Source organism: Thunnus albacares, chromosome 8, assembly GCF_914725855.1.
Source record: "Thunnus albacares chromosome 8, fThuAlb1.1, whole genome shotgun sequence".
In the NCBI taxonomy this organism is placed as follows: Eukaryota; Metazoa; Chordata; class Actinopteri; order Scombriformes; family Scombridae; genus Thunnus; species Thunnus albacares.
Genome location: NC_058113.1, coordinates 22,973,080 through 22,987,689, shown reverse-complemented (window position 1 = coordinate 22,987,689; position 14,610 = coordinate 22,973,080). Strand labels below are relative to the sequence as shown.

Below are 14,610 nucleotides of genomic sequence, written 5' to 3'. Positions count from 1 at the left end.
ATCAGCATAACTCATAACACAGCCATAGTCATATTCATTTCTGCTTTATCCACATCCGCTTCAAATTACAAATGCCTTGCACAAACACGTACGCAGTTCTTGTCAGCAGACAGCCGAACACATCCCTGCAGCCATAAAAACGGCCATTTAACATAAAGAGGCACTATGATGCTTCTGTGTGTGCCTGCATGGGTAAATTAATGGGTAGTAGATAGTGAAAGGGCCAAACAGACAGCCAAATGTACACCCTGCTTCAGTCAACACTGGACAGTCAAGCACATTCAGACACACACGCCGCTACTGTTTGTTGACCTGAAAGACGACCATTGTCACTGCTTCCATCCACACAACCATCCCTATAACCTTCACAAAATAGTATTCAAAATATGCAGACACTGATCCCACACTGACACACACACATTCTAGCAAGAGCAAGGGGAGGGAGGCCAGGGTTATATAAACAAGTGGAAGACAGAAAACGGATAGAGGGTCGGACGTGATCAACAACGATACCAAATTGGGATTATAACTTTGTTCATAGATCAACAGGAAAGAAGTGAAGCGATGGAGGAAAAAACTTGTGGGAACTAACTAGCTGCTGCGGATTGACTGGAGGATTGAAGGAAGAGGAGAGAGTAAGAGGGCAGAACGGATAAACCAAACACAATTTGAGGAGATCAATTTGAACAAGTGAATAGATTTTGTTTCCGTCCGTCTCCTGCAAGGACCCAGACCTGCCAGACCTGAGCTGCTGGTGTATACCAACACAGAGTAATTTTCTCAGCGTCTGCCAGTTGACCAGTGAAGTCAGCGCTGTAGGGAAGATTGGCTATGATCCGCTTTCGGCTTTGCCAGGAGGGTCAGGGCCATCACCGTTAGAGCTCATTGTGTTTGCAGTGGCACAGAGAGAAAAAGAGAGAGAGAGAGAGAGAGCTGGGCAGTGTGTGGTAATCTAAGGATGACACTCGCACTTTATTCCATCAGATAGTCGTGCTCGGTGAGGTGTGCGGTGCGGCTCGTCACGCTTTGTCTCTATGCTTCGAACACACACATATTAAACACGCATACTTACACATACAAACACACAAAAGCTACATACTCTCAGGGACCTGCGGTGCATTAGGTGCTGACAATCAGCGGAACGCCATCCGGACCTAAAACACAGCAGGCTTTCAGATCAGTGTGTATGAGTGAGTGTGTATCTAGAGTGCACCCAAGCGCTGACTGTACCCAATGGAGCATGTTGGAAGGGAAGTGTTAGTCAGGTCAGTGCTGCACTGTTATACTGTCTGATAGCCTGTGATTATTCTGAGGAGTCCGAAATTACCATGTAAAATCACTGTCCATTTGAGCTACAGTGTATACATGATAGCATATCGAAAGAGTTCTAGCATTCAAGCGAATAATAGTAGATACCTTGTGAGAATAATGTGCAAGTCTCGGGGGTAAAATAACGGACCAAAAAGTTTAATATCTGCAGTTTGCTCGACCCCTAACAAGTTGGTAATTCTACACGAGGCAAGCACTTCCACTCTCTGTCTTTATAGAGCTGCACTCAAGCTCAATGGATTTTATTTAACCATAGCCATCTCTAGATGAGTTGCAGTGAGAAAGTGTATACATCTCTCCAGAGACCTGGCCGGTTCGAGTTATAGCTCAAAGGAACATTGACTTCTGCCTGCTGATTTGTTGGGTGAGAAGTGCTGAAAACCCTGTTTGATTCATTAAAATACAATTTGTTCGAGAATGAACATTGTTGCCCCGGATTTCTCTGTCCTTGAGGGCACAGCGATGTAGGTAGCTCTATTTTATAAGTTAGCCTTCAGTCAACATCAGTAGATATAAACTTGACTTGCTTTGGAAGACATTTTCTCAGCCTGTATCTGACTAAAGTATAGATTACTGATGCTTTCTTTTTGTCCCTTGGAGCAGTATGGTTTGACCTATAGGAGGCAAGCAGTCTATTTGTTATTGTGGTTAATTGTGTGGCTGATTGTTAGGGCACATGGTGCTCGAACTAGCTTAGCTCAGAGTTTGACTCTGTGGTGTACAGACAGTGACTAACTAATTAAGTTGTCCCTCATTTGGTTAAAACTGCATTGCTGCCAATGCTGCATACCTTTTCTGGTAAACATAGTATTGCAGGTCTGCTTTGGTCACTTTTGGTATTGGTTTTTCTAGTTTATTGATCTGAGAGTCTTGGGCTTTGGCCTCAGGAGGCTCAAAGCGCTGTGCGGTAGAAAAAGCCTAGCAGTGTTTGTTGTTTTGCTTAGATGGGACTGAGCTTCTGTACTGTTTTGTAGCAGCAACACTTCTGCACTGTGAGGATTTTCAGACAACACATGTCATAAGTTCTTTCTAAGTACCACAAGGTGCTAAATTCAACAGTGTTACTGCTGCAAGTTCATCTGTGCGTGCATTGTGATACAGTGTCTAAATTGCTTGCTCTGTAAGCACCCAAACTTGTGTATCGCATGCAAGCTCTGGCTACAATTCAGCTTTATGTGACTTTCCAGCTAAAACAGTTTTTCTTTGCATGTGTTGTGATGCAACGTAGCACATTCGATTCCTTTCTTTAAGTATTGTCCTCAGACAACATCTTCTGTCTGATTGCACTGAAGTAGAGCTGGGCAGTTAGTGTGTGCACGTGTCTGCAGTATTGCAGTTGAGAACAAATCAGAGTGTGTGTGTGTGTGTGTGTGTGTGTATATATGTGTGTGTGTGTGGAATAGTTTGTCTGTAGCAGTGCAGGCAGGGTCACAGAGGAGCCATTGATCAAACGTGCACATCCACACAAACACACATTCACACATACACACACAGCTTCTCAATACACAATGAGGCCTGTCCGGAGCTCTGTCCTCTGCCGCCTCCTCCCTGCCCCCTTCTCTCTGGCCCTGCGCAGCTTGGTCCTGGTCCTGCTCTGCATCACTCGTAAGTCATGCTCGCATGAACACTCACATGTACATACACACACATCCAGATTAAATGAGACGTGCAGTATTGATTCTCGAGGGAAACTCAGGTGTCATTATGCACCACATAAGTCAGGGAAACAAGTACATAATGTTCACACACTAATGTTATATTATTGCCAGTATGTAGAAATATAATGTAAGCACAAGCTCCCTTTTTTTAGGTTAAACCCCCTCAGGATACACCCCAAAATGTTGTAATCTGATTGCTCCGTTAAAAAGAATATGATACTAATTGGTGAAAATTGATACAGAATGAGATCCGGTGCATTGCCGAGCACATGACTACGGGAGGAATAGCGTGCAATGGAATCATGAAATGAGAGCTTCGGATGAATTGTTCAAAATGCTGGTAATTAAGTTAGAATCGGTAATTAAGATTAAGAATAGAGAGAATATGAAGACATGAGCGTATACCCAAAGGGGGTGAAAGGACCAGGGAATGAGAGACAGGGCAGAAAAAGAGAGGAGATGAATGGACCAAAGGACTTTAAGGGAAACAGTTACGAATGAAAATAGAAAGAAAGAGAGATATAAAAGTAGCTCAAGCCTTTTTCTCAGCTTTCCTCTGAAGAACCTAATAAAAGAAAGTTAGACCCCAGAGTAGGAGAGATATAGAGAGCCAAATGGAGAGGTTGTCGAATAGAAAGAGGGGGGGGTGCAGTACAAGAGACCAGTATATATTGAGAGACAGACCGACACAAGGAAAGAAGGACCTGGCAAGATAGACGCTTGTATGTGAAGGAGGGAGGGAGCAGCAGAGGCAAAAAGAGAAATAGCGAGACAGAGATGGAGAACAACGCTGTCTGTGTGTGTGCAAGAAAGACAAAGATGGAGGGGAGGGGTACAAAGATAAAAAACAAGAGACAAGGCCTGAAAAAGAGCTGCATGAGGTCGAGTTTTGAAACCAAGAGTCGCAAGATTGACTGAACACCAGGCAGAGACGGTGAGAAAAAAACAGTACATGAAGTGGAGTGAGATCAGTGGCAGTGTTGCTAGGTGCTATTAATACCTCCTGCCATTATTATTATGCACTTAATACAGGGAGATGTTCTTTCCTCGCTTCTCATTGGTAAACAAGCACGGTGCCGCTGCGCACCGTACCTTCTCTTCCGTGCCAGGCAAAATTTCAATTCAGTGCTGGGTTGTTTTTTTGGGGGGGGGTTTTTTTTTTTTGCATATTAGATCAACAGAAGGACATTGTCTTTTGTGGGATGTTGTGGAGGATGCTGGGTAGGGGTGACATAGGGGAGTAAGGGACACAGAGAAAGAATGAGTTTGTGTCTTGGCAGTCAGCATAGTTATGTAATTCATGCCAGGAGGGCAGTTTTGTGTCAAGCCTTGAACGTGCACACACACATATACTCTGTCGCACGCACACTTGCCTCTAAATGCATGCACACGCCGCATACACACTCAACCGCATCACACAAACAGTGCACAACAAATACACACCAAAGGGAATCCAGCCATGTGGTGGATTTTGAAGGGGTGTTAAGACCACTGCTTTTGGCTGTGGTGAATCTCCAGTGTGGTAGCCGTCGCGTAATAGCCCTGTAAATTTCCTTTAAGCCGCTGTTGGGGTGTGCGTGGTGGCCATTGTTGCAGGGTTGTTGGGGCTGTGACAGACCTGGGCCATAAAACTCTGCACAGTAGATAGAGCTAACCGGATTTAGATGACAGAGAATGGGAGGAAGGAGAGGAAAAGGGAAAGAGACAAGAGGAGAGAGGAGAAGATGGTGGTTTGTGAAGGGTAAGAAGAGGTGAACAAGAGAGCAGAAAGAATAATGGGATGGGTGGACAAGAGGAGAGGAGAGTGCTCAGGGAGATGCAATGCAGCGGGAGAGGGAAGAAGAGAGGATGGGGTAAAAGAGGGACGGAGTGATTGAAATACGCCAAAGGGCTGGAGAGACATAAAGATACGAAGGTCAAAATGAGAGATGCAGGAGCGGGGGGGAGATTAGGGGAGGAGGTAAAGGAAAAGCAAGGTGTAGGTGAGAGGAGGGAAAGAGAGAAGACAACAGATTTCAATGCGGAGGATGAGGGCAGCGTGACTAGGGAGCAAAGTCAGAGTGTTAAAAACAGGATGAGAAATATATAAATAAATGAAAGTAAATGATTCTAATGAGAGGTCAAGAGTGAAAAGAAACAATTTTATGCTGATTTTGCTGATTAGCAGTACACCAGTGGGTGATGGAAATAGAGTCGGATGAGAGGAAGTCTGAAGTTCCTGCCAAAGAGAGAAAGATTAAGAGAGACGGAGAGAAAAAAGAGAGGGATAGAAAGTGGAGAGCGGGCTGAGTTATACGACAGACGATTAAAACAGTCAAAAGTAGAGGAGAAGATGAAAGAGGGAGGAAAAACTGAGACATTCGGTCTCCCTCTCCACTCATTTGTTTTGTCCTCTTGTCCCATTTACTCCTCTGACTTTTTTTTTTTTCTGTCTTCCCCCTGCTCCCTCTCTTCCGCTCTCCCGGCACACTATAAAAACAGCGTGATTATGCTGCAGACTTGAGCTGCAGAACAAATCACATTTAGCGAAGGAGAGTGTGGAGATAGAACCAGCAGAGAGGCAGGAAAAGATTCCCACTGAGTCACAAAAAGAGAAAGAATGAGAGAGATTGCAAGGGGGAATGAAAGCACATTGCAGCTTGGAAGGATACTATTGCGGGGGGGGGGGGGATGAAGAAAGGAAAGAGAAGAAGGGACAGGAGTGAGACAGCCTCTAACAGGGGAGAGAGAAAGAAAGATTCTCCTGAGGCTCAGGGGAGAAAGAGAGAGGAGAGGAGATGTTTGGGACAGCGCTGACGAGGAAGATGCATGATGAACGATGGACTAAAAGATAAGGGAGAAGAGAAGGAGGAAGAGGATGAGAAGAAAGGAAAAAGTACTGGTGAAGGGAGGAGGACTCAAGGATTAGATCAGGCAGAAGGTGGGGAGGAGAGGGATGGAGAGACTGAGGGTTTAAATAAAAAGAGAAAGAGGGAGATGGTGAGAATAAGATTAGACATGAAGGCAGCAGGAAGAGAGAAATATGAGTTGTGGACCAAGTGGAAGCGAGGGAGGGAGGGGAGGGAGGGGTGGGGGAGTGAGCTCAAAAAATCAGAAGAAAGGCTGAGCAAAGGAGAGGAAAGAAAAGGAGCACAGGAGAAAGCGGAAGAAAGAAGGTAATGAGAGAGACGAGAGCGAGATTTGTAAAGGATTATGTATTATTTATAGAGGGAGCTTTTTTTTTTTTCTTCTTTGCACTGGATTTGATTGGCAGAGTTCTGGCTCCCTGAGAGAGATGGAGTGATAATTTTAGACAGGGAAGAAAAAGGGGGGAAGAGGGATTGGGGGCGAGATGTGGGTCTGCAGAGGGAGGTATGGAACAGAAGAACCTCAAAGTCAGCTATTTCATGGAGTCGGTACACCACAAAACTCTGTGATTAACCTGGAGCAAGTGTTTATACACACATACAGTACACACTCACACACATAAACATTGCAGAATTCATTTGCATACTGTCGAAACTGGCTCACCTCACAGACTCCGGGGATAACGGGAAAAATGTACATCCAGATGGGAAGAGATGGAGAAGTTGCCAACAGACGACCCCATAAGAGTGGAAACTATGAGCCGCTGTTATTGTTTTAATTAAAGCTGTAATAACATAAGGGGTTGTGCATTGTAGTCTCCATCATTGATTCTCTTGTAAATCCGTGGCCTGCATGCAAAGAAAACACAAGCTCTTGGCCCACTTCCAATTGAAAGATAATGAGAGATAATGAATAGGGAGACAGTGACTGCACTGCTTCAAGGATACATGGGGGCTTGTTTGGGGCAAATTGAGACAGCTCATCTCTTGTGCGGCTTGTCTTTTTGTTCTATCTTCCCCTCACTCTCCTTCACTCTCGGAGATATGTATAGAGAGAAACGGGGAGCGAGCGAACCGGAGAGGGAGAGCAACGCAGCAAGGCGGTAATTCAGTCAGCTAACCCTGCACCTGTGAGGCAGCTTCTAGAATTTACCGTGACCAAGGTTGAGCCAGCAGTCCACCTGGCTGCCTCCCAAATCCCCCTCTTTTACATAACTCTCCACACCTCCCATCCCTCTGTCCCTCTTTCCTCTGCCTTCCTCGGCATATAACTCAACCCCATTGCAGGACCATTAGGATGGGCCCCTAAACAGCCTTGTCTTATGAATTTGCACGGCCATTATTTATTTATTTGTTTATGTATTTTGAAATGATGGCCCCTCTCAGATCTCTATTGCCGTAGTAAATAAAGGCTCCTTTTTTTTCCGGGGCCATGGCAGTGGGGGTAGAGGCATTTCAAATGATGAGAGGCACCAATTCACCGCTATGAAATACTGCCCCCGCTTGGTTGGAGAGAGAAGTGATTGTTTTTGTTCCCCCTCTTGTTTTATTTATCCGTTGATCATAGCCGTCAGTGCACTACCATGGTATCGATTGCTCTCAGCATTCTCTCTTAATATGATTCAATGCTTGTGGAGTATTTTATTATGGGCATAGATTTTAATGGGGGCCAGATTAATACCTCTGTCACAGAGGTTGATTCCCTCCCTCTCCTTCTCATTCCCTCTCTCTACTGAACTATAGTGGTGATCGGAGGCACAGGCTCATGGCCTTGATGTGAATGGCAGCCAATAAAACCTACAGTCAAACTAAAGTGCCATACCCAGCTGTGTTATGAGCGGGAGTGGAAGAATATGCGTCATCTTCCGTATATTTTCGTCCAGCCCCCGCCAGCTGCATTATTATACCCAAACCATCACTTCCTAACTCCCTGCTATCATTTCCTGGTTAGAGCCCTCACTCCCCCACCGTCTCTCCATCCCTCTGTTCTCTTCACCCAGACTGATCATCCACCAGCAGCCAGCAGGTGTTTCTGGGTGGCATCTCTCAGCAGGCGACAGCGGATGCCAGCCGTCACGCTCGCAATGGCGGCTAACGATTTTTTATTTTTCTTTGTCGCTTTTCTTTGCTCTTTACTGCTACGCCGCTGCAGCTAATTTTCCTTTGAAGAGGTGACAGCTGTCAGGAGAAGTGGGTGTACAAATGGACAGCTAATTAGTTTTTCTGGCCTCCTCCCACAAGTAAACTTTTGGCCGCTTCCTTTGTCTGGAGTCGCTCTCCCACTTGAAGACCTCTTTCTCTGTTGGCTCTGATGGGTCACTAATCAGACACAGACTTTGTCATGATGCACAGCAGCAATATTACAATTAACACTGTTTAAAACAATGGTGGCCTAGCCTGGTTGCCACGGTGATGAGTAATAACAGCCATTAGAAAAATAATTGGGATGGCGGTGGCAGGGCCTGATGGCCCCCGATATGAATCACAATATTGATGCAGAGAATGGGAGCAATAATGACTACAATTAGTGGTAATTGTCAAGATTTTTTTCTCTTTTCCATAGAGTATTAGAGTCCCCTTTGTCTTTATCCCCTCTTGGTTTATTTCTGTCTTCAGTTCAATATCCATTGTGTCTCTCTGTTTCCCCTGATGTGATGAATATGTAGACTTTGAGTATTTCATTAAAAGAGATTAAAATCGAGGGGAGAATTAAATTTGGATGAAGTTGGAGGGATCAGATGATGTCAAAGTAGCTTAATTGCAATATGCCAACCCCTGCAAATGCGTACCCCACACACATGCCAAACTAGTGTACATGTCGTACAAACACACACACAGAAAGGACAAACTCGGTTGCAGATATAGACATTTATTTTGGCCCAAAGCTGTCAAGTCAGCAACTCCAGCTATGGCAGCCACCATCTGTTTTTCTCACAACATTTCCTGCCTTCTGAAGGTGTTTTAGAGCTCACAAAGACTGCTAGACCCAGCAGTTAAATATATATAGTCCTGCCGTCTTTATCGGCAGTCCTTATTGCCTCCTTCATCATCATGCTTCAATACTGATGTCCTTCTTTCTCTAAATCTTCCCCACGGCCAATACTTTGCCAGGGAGAGAGGGAATGCAAATGGAGATGCAAATTGGTAAATACTAGTTTGGGGAGCCCAGCAAGCTGGTACTCTCTTCAAGGCAATCACATTCCACTACTAGCTGGAGCCATATGACTAATTGCTCTGCAAATCATTTGAATTCAAACGGCGGAGCTCGGTGTCCATTGTGCTCAGTGGGAGGTGTGACTCAGCCGAGCCGTGTCAACAGCCTGACCCACAAACACGGAGGGCGCTCCAATCAAAGCATAATCAACCTCCTCATTACTGACTCTTGGGCTGTCAGCAACATCAAAGAGGCTCCCTGCTGTTTCTCAGCCCCCTTGTCTAAAAATATTGAGTTTAGAGGCCAGACAAGTTTGTTTGAAAGATTATGTGCAAAAGTTTCTGTGAGTGTGGGTGTCACTCTGCATGCAAACACATATCTGTGTTTGTATGTGTTCTCGTTCGTGAGCGTGCACATGTTTGAGCACTTGTACACACGTGGATGTTCATACAGGTGCGTGTGTATGTGCATATTCGTTTGCAACAGCCAAAGTTGGCACACGATCCGCCTGTACTTTCCAAATACCTGTAATAAGAAGCATTACATTGGGATAATAGAATGTTATCAATTGGTTTAGCTAGCCTCTGAATGAGAAATGGCATTAAGAATATGTGAAGTGTATTCGTGGCCGCCACCACAGCTTTGCACTTTGGCCAGCGTTTTTACACAATAAGATTGCTGTTCAAACTATTATTATATGCACAAGGTGGCCAAAGTCCAGCCTTTAATCTGTGTGTGTATTGGTATACAGAATGTGTGGCCATGTTTGTCTTACTGTGTGTCCATTCGTGTGTGTGTGTGTGTGTGTGTGTGTGTGTGTGTGTGTGTGTGTATCTAAATTCAAGACCGAAAGGCACTTAGAGCTTTAATAAGGCATTATGTATTCAAATATGTGTGTTGATGCATTCTGTTAGAGTAGCCAGAGGCAACAGGACTATTTGTATGTGTGTGTTTGTGCACGTAAAAAGATGAATGGCAGTAATTATAATCATTCCTATTATAATCATAACATTGTTCCTAGGGACCCTCTTTTACTTGTTGAGTCCTTCGGTGTCTTTTCTCTAGCTCTCAATCTTTTTATCTCTATCACTCTGTCTCCTCTGTTCCCTTCCTCTCTCTCTCCATCTCTCTCTTATTGTGTCCATATGATGAATAGCGAGTAAATGAAGGATGCTTTGAGTGCCTTATTTTTAAAGGTTCTATCTCAAGTGAGCAAATTGAACATCTCTTTTTCACCGCATTTGTTCCCCCCATTTGTCCATCTCCTCTTATTTACTTCTTTTTTTTCCTCTCCACCATCCACCCTCTGTCTCACTTTCTTATGTCCATCTTTCTCTTCCCCAGCCCGTTGTCAGGCAGTACAGGCAGAGAATGTGACAGTCTTGGAGGGAGGTACGGCCCAGATCTCCTGCCGCCTGCAGAATTACGATGGATCAATTGTGGTCATCCAGAATCCCCGCCGGCAGACCCTCTTCTTTAATGGCACACGAGGTGTGTATCTGCATGCACGTTTTTCCCTGCAAAAGAACCTAATCTATCAGTGTCTATTCACTTGCCCTCAGTGACATTTGAAGCCAGCCTTTTAAACACATTAGCAATGACTCACTAACACTCACACTTTACATTTTTCTTATTGCAAGTGTCCTCACTTTGTCTTTGAAGCGATTCCACATTAAAAAGTCAGATAACCGCAGAGTTAATTTAGGAGATGGTTTTACTCTCTGCCCTAACAGTGTGACTGCTTTAACTGTTTTAAAAGCATAGTTCAAAGCTCTCTGCATAATCCACTGTTAACCCCAGTGATGAGATCACAGCTTATTACATCTCCTCATTAGAACATGGCCTTGGCAATCACATGTTTTTTTAAAGGTGGTTTTATGGCAAATTATTATTGTAACCAATATTATAATGAAGGCAGATTTTATTTAGGGCCTCAGAGAAGGCAAACATTACATGTTTTTTCTTAACTAATTAAGGGCAAAAGTTGCCACCATAGCCAGATTTTCTGCTGGTGCTGCTAGGAAACCTCTGAGCAGAAAAACAATGATCAAGGATGTTAAACATTGTCTTTGTGTGGGGCAGCTTAATTGGAGTAAAGTTTTAACATTGTTTTAGTTATTCATGCCCAATGTCATGTATGTGATGAACTTCTTAAGACATTAGCTTGGGCTTAAGGCTAGGGTTAAAACTGTGGTTTGTAACTGTTTAGATTTAAATCAAGGCAAGCGTGAGAATTTGAATATATTCAAATTGTGGTGGTTCAAACGTACAAGACACCATCAACCTAATAATGTAATGAATGCCTTGATTAATTTATGTCAAACCAGTAGCAACTGCAAGTTATAGCAGTAGTTGGAAGTGCAAGATTTATGAATGGAGCCCCTAAAAAGAGGAAAAAGAGGCACTGAATAACCACCCTGTAAATAAGGGGTACATTTATAATAGACCAAGTTTTGGACTTAAAAGGCTTGAATATCAAATCAAAATCAACTGACTGTGTGTGACAAGTGTTAATTCGGCTCATGGGGGAATGTTGGGTCTAAATTAAAGAATATGGTCTTGACCTGCTCTATGTGAAAAGTGCCTAGAGATAACTTTTGTTATGATTTGGATCTATATAAATAAAATTGAATTGAATTGAAAAATGTTCTCAGCTTAACTCAGATGCTCAAAGACTGTTTGATACACTAACTTTACTCAAGCTGCTATAGTTGAATGTTAAAGTAGCAAAGAAATTCCACTGCTAGTGGTGTGTTGTAGTAAGAAGGTAGAAGGCCTTTACTGTAGTAAGGTCGTTTAAGTGTCTTTGTGCAAGAAAATGAATGGCTACCAGATCCAGAACTGGTTTTTCTGTAGCTGACCTTGTAGTTAAACCTTCATATGATCAAGTGGTTAAAGAACATTTCTAACAATAGTTTCATATCATTAGTTCATATCATTAGAGGGTGAAACATGCTCAAAGTATCGAAGAACTGCTCGAACATATTTGAACTTGTGCTTTTAACCACATGAAAAAAAATGCAAACCTCTTCTAACTTGAAGGCATTATTCTTGTATTTTTTTACTTACTTGTATGTACAAACATATAGCATGATATTTTTGTTTGTGAGATTTTGCACTTGAACATATTTTCACATTTCTAATGATTACAACCTCCAGCACTTTTAATTATATTGCTTTGACAATCAACACTCCCACACTCCCCATGGGAACAGTCATTGTTTTCTGATTAGACTAATATACTAAAGACAGAAGAGTTGCTTTCGCTATTCACTGGCAAAGTATTCAAATACTTTTGTTCTACACACCTTTTCTTCACTCGTTAGTCACCTCGATCACGGAGAGGCCCTAATTGGGTAGTCGAGGTTGGAGCTTTGGGAAACCTTACTTTCAACTCTCCCCCCAATTGTATCAGATCAGCACAACCGGTACGTCCCATTAAGTATTTAAACAGAGCCGCCCCGTATGCTCTCCCGCGAGACATGGACTTGCACCCTTCGGAAAGCACGATGAAGCCTAATCAGAGCAAGGAGGAAGAAGGGGTGTGAGAGCTACAATAAAAGAGAAAATGAGAAAGACTAAAGAAAAGAGTGGGACAGAATGAGACAAAGGGTGGCGAATTAAGAAAGACACAGGAACAAAGAGAATAAGGAAAGGCCTTGCAATGGAAAAAGAGAGATCGCTGGGAAATGATCCAAAGGTTAGGCAAGGTATAAAGTATAGATGGATCCCAGTAACTAATTTGGCTCCTGTAAGCATCGGAAAGCCTCGCTTGGGACATTTTCTGGGAGTGTAAATTACATCTCACTCTGGCTCCCTCTACTTCCACATTTGCTTCATCACTCGCTGTAGGGCTCCTCTATTTCTGCCAATTGTCCATCTGCTGCCCAGATATCAGGCTAACAAACTGAGGCCTTTCTGTGCCGAGCCATTCCACACTAACTGCCCAAATAGAGCTGCTGCTGTAAGTGCAGGGAATTAGGCTGCCTGTTTTGCAAGCGAGCAACCAGTCAGGGCTGTGTTTTATGAGATTGTGGGGACAGATAGCCATAATAGAGTGGTGGAACTAACCAAATGGACCCTTTCTCCTCAGTGGTCCATATCTCTCTTTTGCCCCCCATTGCCAACTCTCTTCAGCATGCAAATGAGACAGGACAATAAAGGTGAACTTGGAGTTGAACACAAGTCTGACATTTAGTTGCCATTTAGTGCAGAGAGGGAAAAAAAAAGATTTACCTATCTGTGGGGAATAGCTCTCTAACAATGGTCTCGCTGACGGGGGAAGGGAAATTTTAGGGGTGAGGCGGAGAGATTAGTTTAGTATACTTCCAGGAAGAGTGGACTAACACTATCGCTCTGGGCCGCTCTCAGTCTCCTGTGGTTTTTTTGTCTCTATCTATATTATTTTTCCCCGCCTGCCGCATTATGTAGCTATATTAGTCTATTTTTCTCATTCTTTCTTCCTCCTCTGCTCTCTCTCACGCACGCGCACACACACGCGCACCCACACACACTAAGCCAATATCTATACGTGTCTGTGTTGTGATGAATTATGCTGCGAGATGGCCGGGTGTTACATCAGGGAAGTGTCTGCTGTTCCCTCAGTGAGCCAAAGCCAACACGGAGGAGCAAAGAGAAAGGGACAGAATAAAATAGAGATGGAGAGCGAGGGAGAGGTTTCACAGTCAAGTCGATACAAAGTGAGTCTCAAAGGTATTTATGAGAATCTATGGACATCGAGCCACTGTCACCCACAGACTGTTATTAGCGTTATTTGTTATTATCAGCATTTTTCTCGCCATTGATTCCACTCTTTCTTCACTAACAAAAGGAAAATTGTTTCATATTCACTTCTTCTCATCCTCCCTGTCACTGTCCCCTCTTTTCTCTCGCCTTTGTGCGTTATGGGGTTAGTGATTGTAGCAGCTAATTGGTCCGAGGTTCAGGATTGGCTGTAGAATTAAGCATTTAAAAGGCAGATGTGTTTTTACTCTTCATGTTCAATCTTTAGTTATTTTCTGCAGTGTTTACCCTGCGTACAGTCATAATGTTTAGTTTGTCTCTCACTGACTTAAAGGGCAGCAGCACTCAAAGTAATAGCTTTACTAAAATCATTTTTGGTTGGAGCAATAAGTTTTATTCGTATAGCACTCTTCAGAAAGTTACCAAGTGCTTCACAGCAAGTAAAACAATAATGATTTAAAACCTAATAAGATGAAGAATAAAAATGCCAGACACTAATTAGAAATGGGCTTACAGAGGAATAAAGCAATCCGTTACAAAGAGAATGAATGAATAGATTCTAGTTTAGGATAGTCCAATCAGTACTTGGGAAAATGAACAACACTCTCTCAAAGCTGGAAATGAGAGAACCAAGACATCTGTTGTATCAATGTACAGCCTGGAGCTGCTCCATCGAGACTGACTTTGCAAACTCCCTCTGAACTTTTTTTTATATCAAACCAAGCTTTAGATTTAGCAGCACTATCAATTCCAGAGCAGAAAATCGTCTTGGGTGCTGTCACAGCCACTATTTCTCCCATGTTTTGCAATTTTTCCTCTGCAGTGCTGTCCATGGGAGTGACATCACAAATTAGAGGGCGGTGAAAACTCTTCTCTCATT

General features: G+C 43.4%; 1 protein-coding gene across 8 annotated transcripts in view; it reads left to right on the top strand.

The window, feature by feature from the left end:
* Window positions 1-14,610, top strand: part of cadm4 (cell adhesion molecule 4) — a 154,126-nt gene that overhangs the window by 109,400 nt on the left and 30,116 nt on the right. For 2 of the 8 annotated variants that reach the window (XM_044359124.1, XM_044359128.1), the window contains exons 1-2: window positions 428-2,934; window positions 10,332-10,478. In XM_044359124.1, coding sequence (XP_044215059.1) covers window positions 2,838-2,934; window positions 10,332-10,478 — 244 coding nt within the window. In that variant the 5' untranslated portion in view covers window positions 428-2,837. Of the gene's footprint in view, window positions 1-424; window positions 2,935-10,331; window positions 10,479-14,610 lie in introns of those variants that run through there. The other 6 variants (XM_044359121.1, XM_044359122.1, XM_044359123.1 and 3 more) reach the window with 5 other exon arrangements.